Source organism: Salvelinus alpinus, chromosome 23 (genome assembly GCF_045679555.1).
Source record: "Salvelinus alpinus chromosome 23, SLU_Salpinus.1, whole genome shotgun sequence".
NCBI lineage: Eukaryota > Metazoa > Chordata > Actinopteri > Salmoniformes > Salmonidae > Salvelinus > Salvelinus alpinus.
This window is the reverse complement of record NC_092108.1, coordinates 13,201,661-13,216,065: the sequence shown is the minus strand read 5'-3', so window position 1 is coordinate 13,216,065 and position 14,405 is coordinate 13,201,661. Positions and strand designations below refer to the sequence as shown.

At 44.4% G+C, this 14,405-nt stretch overlaps 1 protein-coding gene across 1 annotated transcript; it reads left to right on the top strand.

Annotated features, from left to right (window-relative positions):
- Positions 1–1,210: 1,210 nt before the first annotated feature.
- On the top strand, positions 1,211–12,559 carry map6d1 (MAP6 domain containing 1). Its single transcript, XM_071361039.1, has 3 exons — positions 1,211–1,903; positions 2,744–3,098; positions 11,808–12,559. Exons 1-3 carry the CDS (start codon positions 1,386–1,388, stop codon positions 11,883–11,885), a joined length of 951 nt encoding a protein of 316 aa, XP_071217140.1. The 5' UTR covers positions 1,211–1,385; the 3' UTR covers positions 11,886–12,559.
- Positions 12,560–14,405: the final 1,846 nt, after the last annotated feature.

Sequence of the window (14,405 nt, the reverse complement as noted above, 5' to 3'; positions counted from 1 at the left end):
ACCAACGAGCCCTCACTGCCCAGGTCCACCATCATCCTCTGACCCCTCACCAACGAGCCCTCACTGCCCAGGTCCACCGTCATCCTCTGACCCCTCACCAACGAGCCCTCACTGCCCAGGTCCACCGTCATCCTCTGACCTCTCACCAACGAGCCCTCACTGCCCAGGTCCACCGTCATCCTCTGACCTCTCACCAACGAGCCCTCACTGCCCAGGTCCACCATCATCCTGGAGGGTCTTTGGGTTTGGAGAAAAGCATATCAGACTGTAGAGGGACATGGAAAGTTAAGCTTGAACCAGTAACCCAGCATTTAAAAGGCAAGCACACTGCCTCCTGTGCCATAAATCCCAGTCCTCTTGGCAGGGACCATACGATGCTATACATACAGACTCACAGTACATAGCAGTGTGCAGCAGAGAGGACCCAACGCAAGACGAATCAGGGCTCCACCGCACGGGGAGGTTTTCACACGGAACGAGCTGACTGCAATTACTCGCTTACATTTTTTGTATGTTTTTATTTAACCTTTATTTAACTAAGCAAGTCAGTTAAGAACAAACTCTTCTTTACAATGACGGCCTAACCCGGACGATGCTGGGCCAATTGTGCGCCGCCCTATGGGACTCCCAATCACGGCCGGATGTGACACAGCCTGGTTAAAGAAGCCTTGTCAGAGCTGTGATGTGATTTACGTCTATACTTCAAGTTTACACCATATAGCCTCCAGCCTAATGTCAATTTCAGGTGTATGTTCAGAGAGCCACAGCCTACATGAGTTTGATTAGTAATAATGGGTTGTGCTGTGCATGATGGAACCCTTATGTAAACTACAGGTTTGGAATGAGAGAGAATACAGATTTCTGCTGAAATGAAAAAAGTTAACCTGAATAGCAATAGCACCGTTTTTCTCTCTGTTCTAGGTAGGCAAGCTTCCTGTGTGCATTAAGACACCTTGGAGCTGGTGTCGGATATGGCTTAGAAAATGTATGTCAATGTAGGGATGAGAAATGCGTTGTATTCCGAATTATCCCATTGTCCCAACTGTTACACCGAGAAGATGTAACGACTGCTAGCTGTCTTATGTAACGATACCAAACATAACATCATACTAATTTTGGTGTCTTGGATTTACGTTTACTATGTTACGTCTAGTCTATGATGACAGCTTTTCGACAGCGCACTTGCTGCTCTGCTCTGCTCCATCCTGGCATTCCAGAGTGGTGGCATGGAGGACAGCACGCTCGCGCAGGTTTCCAGGAACGGGCACACACAAGGCGGCACTTCTGAATGTAGCTAACATTGGATTTGATGTGTTTGTTCCTTATTTAATTTTTTCAAATTTTCTTTGATTAGTCTATTACTTTTTTACTTGAACCAAATCGCCATGGCTTGGCCGTGCATAAGCAGAGTGTGCTGTCTGGCTCGGTTTTGGAACCAGTTTGATAAATCCGATCTTTCATTGCCACTGACCATCCAGAATTACTCAGACATCGCCGACCAAGAGGTGCGATCCGTCACCAGGCAGGTACCGACGGACCGGGTTCTGACGCACAACTATTCTACTCCGGGCCACCGCGGATCCCCCCAGACACCGGGAGATGCCCCGGGCACCCGGAGACCATTGAGAGGCCGGAGGGAAGCCAACTTCAAACCCCGGGAGGACTACCACCGACCCGGCGTGCCGTTCTCGAGTGTTACCCAGTACAAGCAGGATTACAAAGCCTGGCCTATTCCGAAGAAGGAGAATTTCCCCTGGATTAGCAATTGTGGAAAAGGGGGCAACGTTGGTTCGGATAGCCCAGTAAACAGTTACCCCAATGCGAGCCAGACGAGAGGGGAGAGAGAGGAGCTGGGCATGAGGTGGGGGGAGCAGGAGACGGGAACAGCTAAAAGCTCTCACAGGTAGGCTCCATCACTCTGACGCTGTCCTTTCAGAATCGTTCTGTTTCTTTCATTTCAGCACCTGGAGCTGTCCACTCTCTCATAAACCATTGATAACTGCGCTCTAACCTAACGATTTCATTAGTCTGCTTCAAGTTATTGTTTTCTGAAATTCGTTAAATAATTGTTATTCATGTACAGTGGGCTGTTGGCACAAATGTCATCTGCAGTTTGTATAATTATGCAATAGCTTTTGAACGGAAATTGCCACCAGGCTAGGTCTTGCAGTTCAGTGTGTGTGTGTGTGTGTGCGTGCATTCATGCAAAATACATTAGATGCATTAAGTGTCATGCTACAGAAATAACCAATAGTTTTAATCTGAACAGTAGGCAGCTGCTAAAATAGAAACACAGCAAGACGCTTTCAATTATTAATAAACTCACACACATTTGATATCCCCTTGATTAGAGTGCATGTTTAGAGACCAAATTAAAGCGTTTCTGCAGTTTGATAATCCTCAACATCCAATGGTGTTTCTTTTTGATGACAGCATGCCCCGCCCCATTCTCATTTCCCAGAAGCACTGAGCTGAAATCTCATGCGTCATTACCAGAACCCACCCAGGCCCCTGTACTGCTCTGCTCGAATCCCAATGGACATCATTACCATTAATCGATGATAAGCCTGATTAGCTTGTTTATGCTTTGGTTCGTCTGATTTACACAACAATACAGAATTTGCACAATTTTCTTTGTAAAATAGCCGACAGTATAGAGAGCAAACTTTTGCAGTGTTTGTAAAATAAAAGTTATTTTCAGACCATGGGAGCTCTCCCTTACACTTCCCTCTCCTCCTTGTAGACAGGAGTACCGGCCTTGGACGGGGGCAAGACCAGCCAAGACCACTAGGAAACAACGCCCCCCTGCCCCGTACGCCAGCCCCCGGTCGGGGGTCTCCCACCTCCCTAATGAGACCAGCTACCAGGCCGCCTACAGCGGAGCCGGGGAGGCTTTCAGACACACAGAGCTTCACCAGAGGGACCATAATACCTCCACCGCTGGGCTGCCGACCACCACCTCCATCTCCACTGTCCCCAAGACCACTGTAACCCTACTCCAGCCTTCCTCCACCACTACCACCCCTATCATCAGCACCGGCCTCCAGCAGAGCAGCCTGCCAGAGAGACCCAACCTCAGTATAGGGACCATGGGAGAGGTGAGACAGAGGACAGAATTTCACAGTTTTCAGGGCATAAATCCATATTTTTCCAATGTTATTCAAAATGGTCTGAATCCTTGAGATGAGCAAAGTCTTAGTGGCAGCATCTCGTTCTATAGAAGTCATTGTACACATCTGTGATGATGCCATATTCATTAGGTAGTACTATTTCAAAGGCAAAGTCACTTGAAAGACATAGAATAGACACTGTAGAGACACAAAGACACTGTGTGGGGAACATAGGGTAAGGGTATGGTTAGGGACATAGACATTGTTCCAGCCTGGTCCCAGGTGTTCCCCGTGGTGCTGAGGCATCTCTAAGAGGTGATACTGTGATCCTGTTCTGTCCTAAAGCTGCTCAATGTGTCCCAGCTGTTTCAGATTATGACGCAAACTGCCAGGCCTATGACATTGACCTGGTTAGAGAGGAGCAGGCATTACATACAGAGAAAAGAAAGTCAATCATATTCAGATATTTGGACAATTAGGATTTGGAGACTCAAATCACAGAGGTTTTGTGTCAGAGTGGGTTCAGGTGGAGAGAGAGAGAGGCGAGGTGAGAGAGAGAAGTACTGTAAATCTTTCCTGTTTTGATCCCAGCCCGCCCCCTGTTCTCTCCCTGGGGTAGTTCAAGGCAGACGTTGTGTGACAGGGAGTGGAACTCTTTAGGGAATCTCCTGGGGTTTAATGCCATCCCACCTGCCCCGCTCCTCCGTGCCATCTGCCAGCGGCGAGTAGGAGAGAACGGGCTGAGCCGACTCGGCTTTCTGCTTTCACTCCCTGTCGTCTATGCCAGAGAGATTAAAGAAAGAAGAAACTCCTGCTTGCCAGGAATTTTTCAGTTTTAAATTTAATAGCAAGTTGAAACCAAAAAAAAGTGAAACTTTGAAAGCAAGCACTGTGGAGGAAAGTCTTTTTTTGAACCTTGTTTTATAAATATTCCAGCGTACCTGAGTGTCAGAGCTGTAGATGTGCCGCTACATCTCTTTTCAGGAGCAGAGAGAATGAAAATAAGAGGGAAGAAGATTATTTCCGGTCAGTTCAAACTTTCTTTGGATGTTGGGTAACATTTTCTAAAAGCAAAAACATGCTCCACTATGGCTCCCCAAAAAGCCACGATTAAACTTATTAAACTTTTCGGCCAGTCACATGGGAGAACATGTTTTAGCCTCCAAATCAGATATAGAAGGCCAGTGCATAGCCAGTCTAAGCCAAATGTTGTAGAATGCCAGTACAACAGTGTTTGACAGGCCACAGGGTTTAATAATATGAGACATGTCATCTGTAGGTCATAGTCTATTAATTACCATGGCCCAGAAATCAGTGTGAGATGTGTGTGTTCAGGGTGAGATGTGTGTGGTCAGGGTGAGAGGTGTGTGGTCAGGGTGAGATGTGTGTGGTCAGGGTGAGAGGTGTGTACGTGTGTGGTCAGGGTGCAGGCAGGGAAAGGTACAACTCTACAGATGGCTGCTATGTAAGATTTGTTTCCCAAAATAAATCGGGTGCAAAACTCCTGCCCTGAAAAGTAGACATTAGATACGAACTACAGGCTATCCGCTATGGTCATCATATTGGACCCTCTCTCTGTACAGCACCTCACCCATCAACCAAGCCCTACCTCAGTGTACCGCCCCCTCTACCTACTGACAACAACCTAGTGCTCTATTGTTTTTATCCTTCTCTGAGCAATCTGCCAACACAACGCAAAACCCAGGGGATCGATATTAAACAATACAGTCCAAGCCCCCACCCACTGAGCTCTCTGACCAAGCCTCCACCCACTGAGCTCTCTGACCAAGCCCCCACCCACTGAGCTCTCTGACCAAGCCCCCCACCCACTGAGCTCTCTGACCAAGCCTCCACCCACTGAGCTCTCTGACCAAGCCTCCACCCACTGAGCTCTCTGACCAAGCCTCCACCCACTGAGCTCTCTGACCAAGCCCCCCACCCACTGAGCTCTCTGACCAAGCCCCCCACCCACTGAGCTCTCTGACCAAGCCCCCACCCACTGAGCTCTCTGACCAAGCCCCCACCCACTGAGCTCTCTGACCAAGCCCCCCACCCACTGAGCTCTCTGACCAAGCCCCCACCCACTGAGCTCTCTGACCAAGCCCTCCACCCACTGAGCTCTCTGACCAAGCCCCCCACCCACTGAGCTCTCTGACCAAGCCCCCACCCACTGAGCTCTCTGACCAAGCCCTCCACCCACTGAGCTCTCTGACCAAGCCCCCACCCACTGAGCTCTCTGACCAAGCCCCCACCCACTGAGCTCTCTGACCAAGCCCCGCCCACTGAGCTCTCTGACCAAGCCCTCCACCCACTGAGCTCTCTGACCAAGCCTCCACCCACTGAGCTCTCTGACCAAGCCCCACCCACTGAGCTCTCTGACCAAGCCCCCCACCCACTGAGCTCTCTGACCAAGCCCCCCACCCACTGAGCTCTCTGACCAAGCCCCCCACCCACTGAGCTCTCTGACCAAGCCTCCACCCACTGAGCTCTCTGACCAAGCCCCCCACCCACTGAGCTCTCTGACCAAGCCCCACCCACTGAGCTCTCTGACCAAGCCCCCACCCACTGAGCTCTCTGACCAAGCCTCCACCCACTGAGCTCTCTGACCAAGCCCCACCCACTGAGCTCTCTGACCAAGCCTCCACCCACTGAGCTCTCTGACCAAGCCCCCCACCCACTGAGCTCTCTGACCAAGCCCACAGGCACGCACACATCCACTTGATCCGCATTCTTCATAGCATTCACCCATCCATCACGGGAATTAATACTGAAGTCCTCATTATGCCTTTGAAAACAAAATCAATAAACTTTATTATGGAGAGGGAGAGAGTGATATACACTACCGTTCAAAAGTTTGGGGTCCCTTGTTTTTGAAAGAAAAGCAATTTTTTTATCCATTTAAAATAACATCAAATTGATCAGAAATACAGTGTAGACATTGTCAATGTTGTAAATGACTATTGTAGCTGGAAACAGCAGATTTTTAATGGAATATCTACATAGGCGTACAGAGGCCCATTATCAGCAACTATCACTCCTGTGTTCCAATGGCCCGTTGTGTTAGCTAATCCAAGTTTATCATTTTAAAAGGCTAATTGATATTTAGAAAACCCTTTTGCAATTATGTTAGCACAGCTGAAAACTGTTGTTCTGATTAAAGAAGCAATAAAACTGGCCTTCTTTAGACTAGTTGAGTATCTGGAGCATCATTATTTGTGGGTTCGATTACAGGCTCAAAATGTCCAGAAACAAAGAACTTTCTTCTGAAACTCATCATTCTATTCTTGTTCTGAGAAATGAAGGCTATTCCATACAAGAAATTGCCAAGAAACTGAAGATCTCGTACAATGCTGTGTACTACTCCCTTCAAAGAACAGCGCAAACTGGCCCTAACCAGAATAGAAAAAGGAGTGGGAGGCCCCGGTGCACAACTGAGCAAGAGGACAAGCACATTAGAGTGTCTAGTTTGAGAAACAGACTCGTCACAAGTCCTCAACTGGCAGCTTCATTAAATAGTACCCTCAAAACACCAGTATCAACGTCAACAGTGAAGAGGCGACTCCAGGATGCTGGCCTTCTAGGCAGAGTTGCAAAGAAAAAGCCATATCTCAGACTGGCCAATAAAAATAAACTATTAAGATGAGCATAAGAACACAGACACTGGATAGAGGAAGATTGGATAAAAGTGTTATTGACAGACAAATCTAAGTTTGAGGTGTTCGGATCACAAAGAAGAACATTCGTGAGATGCAGAAAAAATGAAAAGATGCTGGAGGAGTGCTTCATGCCATCTGTCAAGCATGGTGGAGGCAATGTGATGGTCTGGGGGTGCTTTGGTGGTCGTAAAGTGGGGGATTTGTACAGGGTAAAAGGGATCTTGAAGAAGGAAGGCTATCACTCCATTTTGCAATGCCATGCCATAACCTAGGGAAGAAGCAGCCAGCTGGTATTCTGTCTATAATGGAGTGGCCAGCACAGTCACCGGATCTCAACCCTATTGAGCTGTTGTGGGAGCTGCTTGACCGTGTGGTACGTAAGATGTGCCCATCAAGCCAATCCAACTTGTGGGAGGTGCTTCAGGAAGCATGGGGTGAAATCTCTTCAGATTACCTCAACAAGAATGCCAAAGGTCTGCAGGGCTGTAATTGCTGCAAATGGAGGATTCTTTGACGAAAGCAAAGTTTTAAGGACACAATTGTTATTTAAATAAAAAATCATTATTTTTAACCTTGTCAACGTCTTGACTATATTTCCTATTAATTTTGCAACTCATGGGGGTGGCAAGTAGGCTAGTGTTAAGAGCGTTGGACCAGTAACCGAAAGGTTGCTGTATCGAATCCCCGAGCTGACATGGTAAAAATCTGTCGTTCTGCCCCTGAACAAGGCAGTTAACCCACTGTTCCCCTGTAGGCCGTCATTGTAAATAAGAATTTGTTCTTAACTGACTTACCAAGTTAAATAAAAAAAATGAATGTATGTTTTCATGGAAAACAAGGACATTTCTAAGTGACCCCAAACTTTTGAGCAGTAGTGTATATAACACCTACTCATTGAAGGGTTTTTCTTTATTTAAAAAAAATTTTACATTGTAGAATAACAGTGAAGACATAAACTATGAAATAACACATATGGAATCATGTAGTAACAAAATAAGTGTTAAACAAATCAAAATATATTTTATATTTGAGATTCTTCTTGGCATTCTCCCAACCAGCTTCACGAGGAATGATTTTTCCAATGGTCTTGAAGGAGTTACCACATATGCTGCGCACTTGTTGGCTGCTTTTCCTTCACTCTGCGGTCCAACTCATCCCAAGCCATCTCAATTGGGTTGAGGTCGGTGTGATTGTGGAGGCCAGGTCATCTGATGCAGCACTCCATCACTCTCCTTCTTGGTCAAATATCCCTTACACAGCATGAAGGTGTGTTGGGTCATTGTCCTGTTGAAAAACAAATGATAGTCCCACTAAGCACAAACCAGATGGGATGGTGTATTGCTGTAGAATGCTGTGGTAGCCATGCTGGTTAAGTGTGCCTTGAATTCTAAATACATTACTGATAGTGTCACGAGGAAAGCACCATCACACCTCCTCCTCCGTGCTTCACGGTGGGAACCACACATGCGGAGATAATCTGTTCACCTACTCTGCGTCTCACAAAGACACGGCGGTTGGAACCAAAAATCTCAAATTTGGACTCATCAGACCAAAGGACAGATTTCCACCAGTCTAATGTCCATTGCTCGTGTTTCTTGGCCCAAGCAAGTCTCTTATTTTTATTGGTGTCCTTTAGTAGTGGTTTCTTTGCAGTAACTCGACCATGAAGGCCTGATTCACGCAGTCTCCTCTGAACAGTTGATGTCGAGATGTGTCTGTTACTTGAACTCTGTGAAGCATTTATTTGGGCTGCAATCTGAGGCTGGTAACTCTAATGAACTTATCCTCTGCAGATGAGGTAACTCTTTTCTGTGGCGTTCCTCATGAGAGCCAGTTTCATCATAGCACTTGGTGGTTTGTGCGAATGCACTTGAAGAAACTTTAAAAGTTCTTCCAATGTTCTGCATTGACTGACCTTCATGTCTTAATGTCTTAAGGTAATGATGGACTGTCATTTCTCTTTGCTTATTTGAGCTGTTTTTGCCATAATATGGATTTGGTCTTTTACCAAATAGGGCTATCTTATGTATACTACCCCTACTTTGTCACAACACAACTGATTGGTTCAAATGCATTAAGAAGGAAAGAAATTCCACAAATTAACTTTTAAGAAGGCACACCGGTTAATTGAAATGCATTCCAGGTGACTACCTCATGAAGCTGGTTGAGAGAATGCCGATAGTGTGCAAAGCTGTCATCAAGGCAAAGGGTGGCTACTTTGAAGAATCTCAAATTTAAAATATATTTAGATTTGTTTAACACTTTTTGGGTTACTACATGATTCCATATGTGTTATTTCATAGTTTTGATGTCTTCACTAATATTATACAATGTTGAAATTAGTACAAGTAAAGAAAAACCCTTCAATGAGTAGGTGTGTACAAACTTTTGACCGGTACTGTATATATTTTAAATTAGCAATACCCATACAGCTAAGAAAAGATGCCTAGCAGTCTACAAGCCATTTATTTCTGAAACACATGCAAGCTTTCGGGGACCTCCCTCTCTGGTAAACATTTAGGCATACCATTCTGTAGTTCCATCAATGCGTCTACTGACAGTGTTTTCTCCCATGAGACATTTTAGGAACCTTGCAGAAATGTTTTTCAGCACTGCTGGAGGACATGGCTGGGGCTTTTCAATGTGATATAAACATGGAGTTGTTGTACTAAAACAGATGAACAGGGCAGGAATGGGGATGTGGTTTACAATGGGTTAAAGTGCATAACAAGAGGATAAAACAAAGCATTATGCTAATCACACTCCTTTGCACCCATTTACTCTCTCACCCACTCTCCTTTCTCCCTCCCTCCCTCCCTCCCTCCCTCCATTTCCTATTTTTATTGGCTTTCTCCTGCCTCCTTCCCTCTCACTGTTCCATTAAATGTGAACTTTTCCCTTTTCTCACAATGCGTCAGACTACAGGCACGGTCATGAGCCGAACCACCAGGGTTCTATCAAGGGAGGGAGGGAGAGAGACAAAGAGAGCAAGAGAGAGAAAGAGAAATAATGGATTATTTGCCATTTTGTTAAAGTGTGATGCGATGCAGTGGGTTGCAGACTTTTCAGTGAGAATGTAATTTAGGAGAGGCAGACCTGTCTGCTGTACCGAGTGGAATACAATGTGTGTTGGAGAAGGGAGGGGGTGGACACACCCACAGAGACACATAAACACACAGGCAAACAGACTCTGAAGCACGCACACAAACAAATATTTTTGAAGCCGCAGTTTGACAGATTTCATGTACAGACACAGCCTCTCATCCAGCAAATAGTCATATTACATTTTCTTTATTGGCCCAAGAGACTGTTGCTGAGACTACAGACCTACAACTTAGAAAAGTATGCTTTGATCTCAAGTCAAACTCTGCCAAGTACACCTTCCATTGTACCACTACTAGTCAACTGCATTGGAAAAGGCATATTCATATCTAGTCATCATATCAAGCCTAGAACATCAGACTGGGCACAGACGTCAATTCAATGTCTATTGCACTTTGGTTCAACGTAATTTCATTGAAAGGACGAGGAAACAATGGTGATTCCACCAGTGTATTCCCACTGGGATGTTACTTGATGCATGCAGCATGCAAACTTCCTTTCAGGGTCGAGTGAAATTCCATTAATGTAGGCTAAATAGGTTCCGGCTGGATGTTATTTCAGAAAGTCTGGCATCAGCAGCATTTTGCAGTGATGAATTCTGTCTACCAGTCCACTGACAGTAGTGGTGAATTCTGTCTACCAGTCCACTGACTGTAGTGGTGAATTCTGTCTACCAGTCCACTGACTGTAGTGGTGAATTCTGTCTACCAGTCCACTGACAGCAGTGGTGAATTCTGTCTACCAGTCCACTGACAGTAGTGGTGACATCTGTCTACCAGTCCACTGACTGTAGTGGTGAATTCTGTCTACCAGTCCACTGACAGCAGTGATTAATTCTGTCTACCAGTCCACTGACAGCAGTGATGAATTCTGTCTATCAGTCCACTGACAGTAGTGATGAATTATGTCTACCAGTCCACTGACAGTAGTGATGAATTCTGTCTATCAGTCCACTGACAGTAGTGGTGAATTCTGTCTATCAGTCCACTGACAGTAGTGATGAATTCTGTCTATCAGTCCACTGACAGTAGTGATGAATTCTGTCTATCAGTCCACTGACAGTAGTGGTGAATTCTGTCTACCAGTCCACTGACAGCAGTGATGAATTCTGTCTATCAGTCCACTGACAGTAGTGATGAATTATGTCTATCAGTCCACTGACAGCAGTGATGAATTCTGTCTACCAGTCCACTGACAGTAGTGGTGAATTCTGTCTACCAGTCCACTGACAGCAGTGGTGAATTCTGTCTACCAGTCCACTGACAGTAGTGGTGACATCTGTCTACCAGTCCACTGACTGTAGTGGTGAATTCTGTCTACCAGTCCACTGACAGCAGTGATTAATTCTGTCTACCAGTCCACTGACAGCAGTGGTGAATTCTGTCTACCAGTCCACTGACAGCAGTGGTGAATTCTGTCTACCAGTCCACTGACAGCAGTGATGAATTATGTCTACCAGTCCACTGACAGCAGTGGTGAATTCTGTCTACCAGTCCACTGACAGCAGTGATGAATTCTGTCTACCAGTCCACTGACAGTAGTGATGACATCTGTCTACCAGTCCACTGACAGTAGTGGTGACATCTGTCTACCAGTCCACTGACAGCAGTGATGAATTCTGTCTACCAGTCCACTGACAGCAGTGATTAATTCTGTCTACCAGTCCACTGACAGTAGTGGTGACATCTGTCTACCAGTCCACTGACATCAGTGATGAATTCTGTCTACCAGTCCACTGACAGTAGTGATGAATTCTGTCTACCAGTCCACTGACAGCAATGATGAATTCTGTCTACCAGTCCACTGATGCACTATGACAGCACAACCAAACAAGTCACCTCTCATATACTGTAGCTTATCTGTTATATTTGAACAGCACAAGACCTGTATTGCCTGTGGTTATCTTTCAGTAATCCATGTCATGTTTGTGTTATTGCAGGAGCAGTTGGTGAGGACCAAGCTCTCTCCCAACCCCTCTGCAGTGTTTCAAAGCAGATCCAGGATCTTCAACATATGACAGACTTTCCAAACTATTCTACTGGTTATCGGGAGACCAAAGAACCAATGAGGGGAATGATCTCTGTCCATTCCACACTACAACAAAATCTATGCAGGGAATGTACAGCTTAATGTAACCAGAAAGGAAAACCCTGTACAGCTTAACAGTGCAGTATAGTAAATCAGAGACAAGTGAAATGACAAACCAGATGTCACAAAACAATTTTACAATCCTGTTCTATTGCTATGAAAATCATATATATGCATGTAACACGCTAGTTTGAAGTCAAGCTTCTTTTTCAGTATTAGACACTCCAAGACAACATGGCTGCTCTGTAATGTGTCTTTGTGTGTACTGTATGTATGTGCACCTGTTGAGTTGGAATGATTTGTGTTTAATCCTTTTCTGTATATACTGTTGGATCTATTGAAATGACAAGGAGATTACTTTTTGTGAAATGTATGCTCAAACTGCACTTAGTCCACAAAGTAAGGTGTTCCTTTGATCTCTGCAAGTGTTTTATGAACAGAAACAAAAAATATATTCATACATTTTTATTCAATTAGGTACTATTTTGAGAAAGTAATTGTTCCGGTGTTAACGTTCATTTTGTAAATCTGTTTAAGAAACAAAAAATGGTTAAATATTAAATGATGTACAGTATATTACAATAAAAAAATATCAGGTTCTTATCTCCATCAGGTTCTTAACTCCATCAGGTTCTTAACTCCATCAGGTTCTTAACACCATCGGGTAGTTTACTCCATCAGGTTCTTAACGCCATCAGGTTCTTAACACCAGCGGGTTATTTACTCCATCCGGTTGTTTACACCATCAGGTTGTTTACTCCATCGAGTTCTTAATGCCATCAGGATCTTTACTCCATCAGGTTATTATCTCCATTGGGTTGTTTAATCCATCAGGTTCTTAAATAAACCAGGTTCTTTGCTCCATCAGGTTCTTTACTCCTTCAGGTTATTATCTCCATCAGGTTGTTTACTCCATTAGGTTCGTAACGTCATCGGGTTCTTTACTCCTTCAGGTTATTATCTCCATCGGGTTCTTAACTCCTTCAGGTTGTTTACTCCATCGGGTTCTTATCTCCATCAGGTTGTTTAATCCATCGGGTTCTTAAATAAATCAGGTTATTTACTCCATCAGGTTCTTCACCACTTCAGGTTCTTATCTCCATCAGGTTGTTAACGCCATCAGGTTCTTTACTCCATTAGGTTCTATCTTCATCAGGTTCTTTAATCCATCAGGTTCTTAAATAAATCAGGTTCTTTACTCCATCAGGTTCTTATCTACATCACGTTCTTATCTACATCAGGTTCTTCTCTACATCAGCCTCTTAACTCCATCAGGTTCTTATCTCCATCGGGTTCTTATCTCCATCTGGTTATTATCTCCATCAGGTTCTTAACCCCTTCAGGTTGTTTACTCCATCAGGTTCTTATCTACTTTTTTATCTACATTAGGTTTTTTACTCCATCAGGTTCTTATCTACTTTTTATCTACATCAGGTTTTTTAATCCATCAGGTTCTTAATGCCATCAGGTTCTTAACTCCATCAGGTTGTTTAATCCATCAGGTTCTTAAATAAATCAGGTTCTTTACTCCATCAGGTTCTTATCTACATCAGGTTCTTCTCTACATCAGCCTCTTTACTCCATCAGATTCTTTACTCCATCGGGTTCTTAACGCCATCAGGTTGTTTACTCCATCAGGGGCCTTAACTCCATTGGGTTCTTTACTCCATCAGGTTCTTTACTCCATTAGGTTCTTAACTCCATCAGGTTGTTTAATCCATCATGTTCTTCAAGAAATCAGGTTATTTACTCCTTCAGGTTATTATCCCCATCAGGTTCTTAACTCCTTCAGGTTGTTTACTCCATCAGGTTATTTACCTAATCAGGTTGTTTACTCCATCAGGCTGTTTACACCATTGGGTTATTTACTCCATCAGGTTCTTATCCACATCAGGTTCTTATCTACTTCTTATCTACATCAGGTTTTTACTCCATCAGGTTTTTTACTCCATCGTGTTCTTATCTACATCAGGTTCTTTACTACATGAGGTTCTTATCTACATCAGGTTATTTACTCCATCAGGTTCTTTACTCCATCAGAATATTTACTCCATCAGGTTCTTAACGCCATCATGTTCTAATCTACATCAGGTTGTTTACTCTACCAGGTCCTTCACTCCATCAGGTAGTTTACTCCATCAGGTTATAATCCTCATCAGGTTCTTTACTCCATCAGGTTCTAATCTACATCGTGTTCTTATCTACATCTGGTTGTTTACTCCATCGGGTTCTTATCTACATCAGGCTATTATCTCCATCAGGTTGTTTACTTCATCAGGATGTTTACTCCATCCGGTCATAATCTACATCGGGTTCTTATCTCCACCAGGTTGTTTACTCCATCAGGTATTTACTCCATCGTGTTCTTATCTCCATCAGGTTCTTTACTCCATCAGGTCCTTTACTCCATCAAGTTCTTATCTGCTTCTTATCTACATCAGGTTCTTAT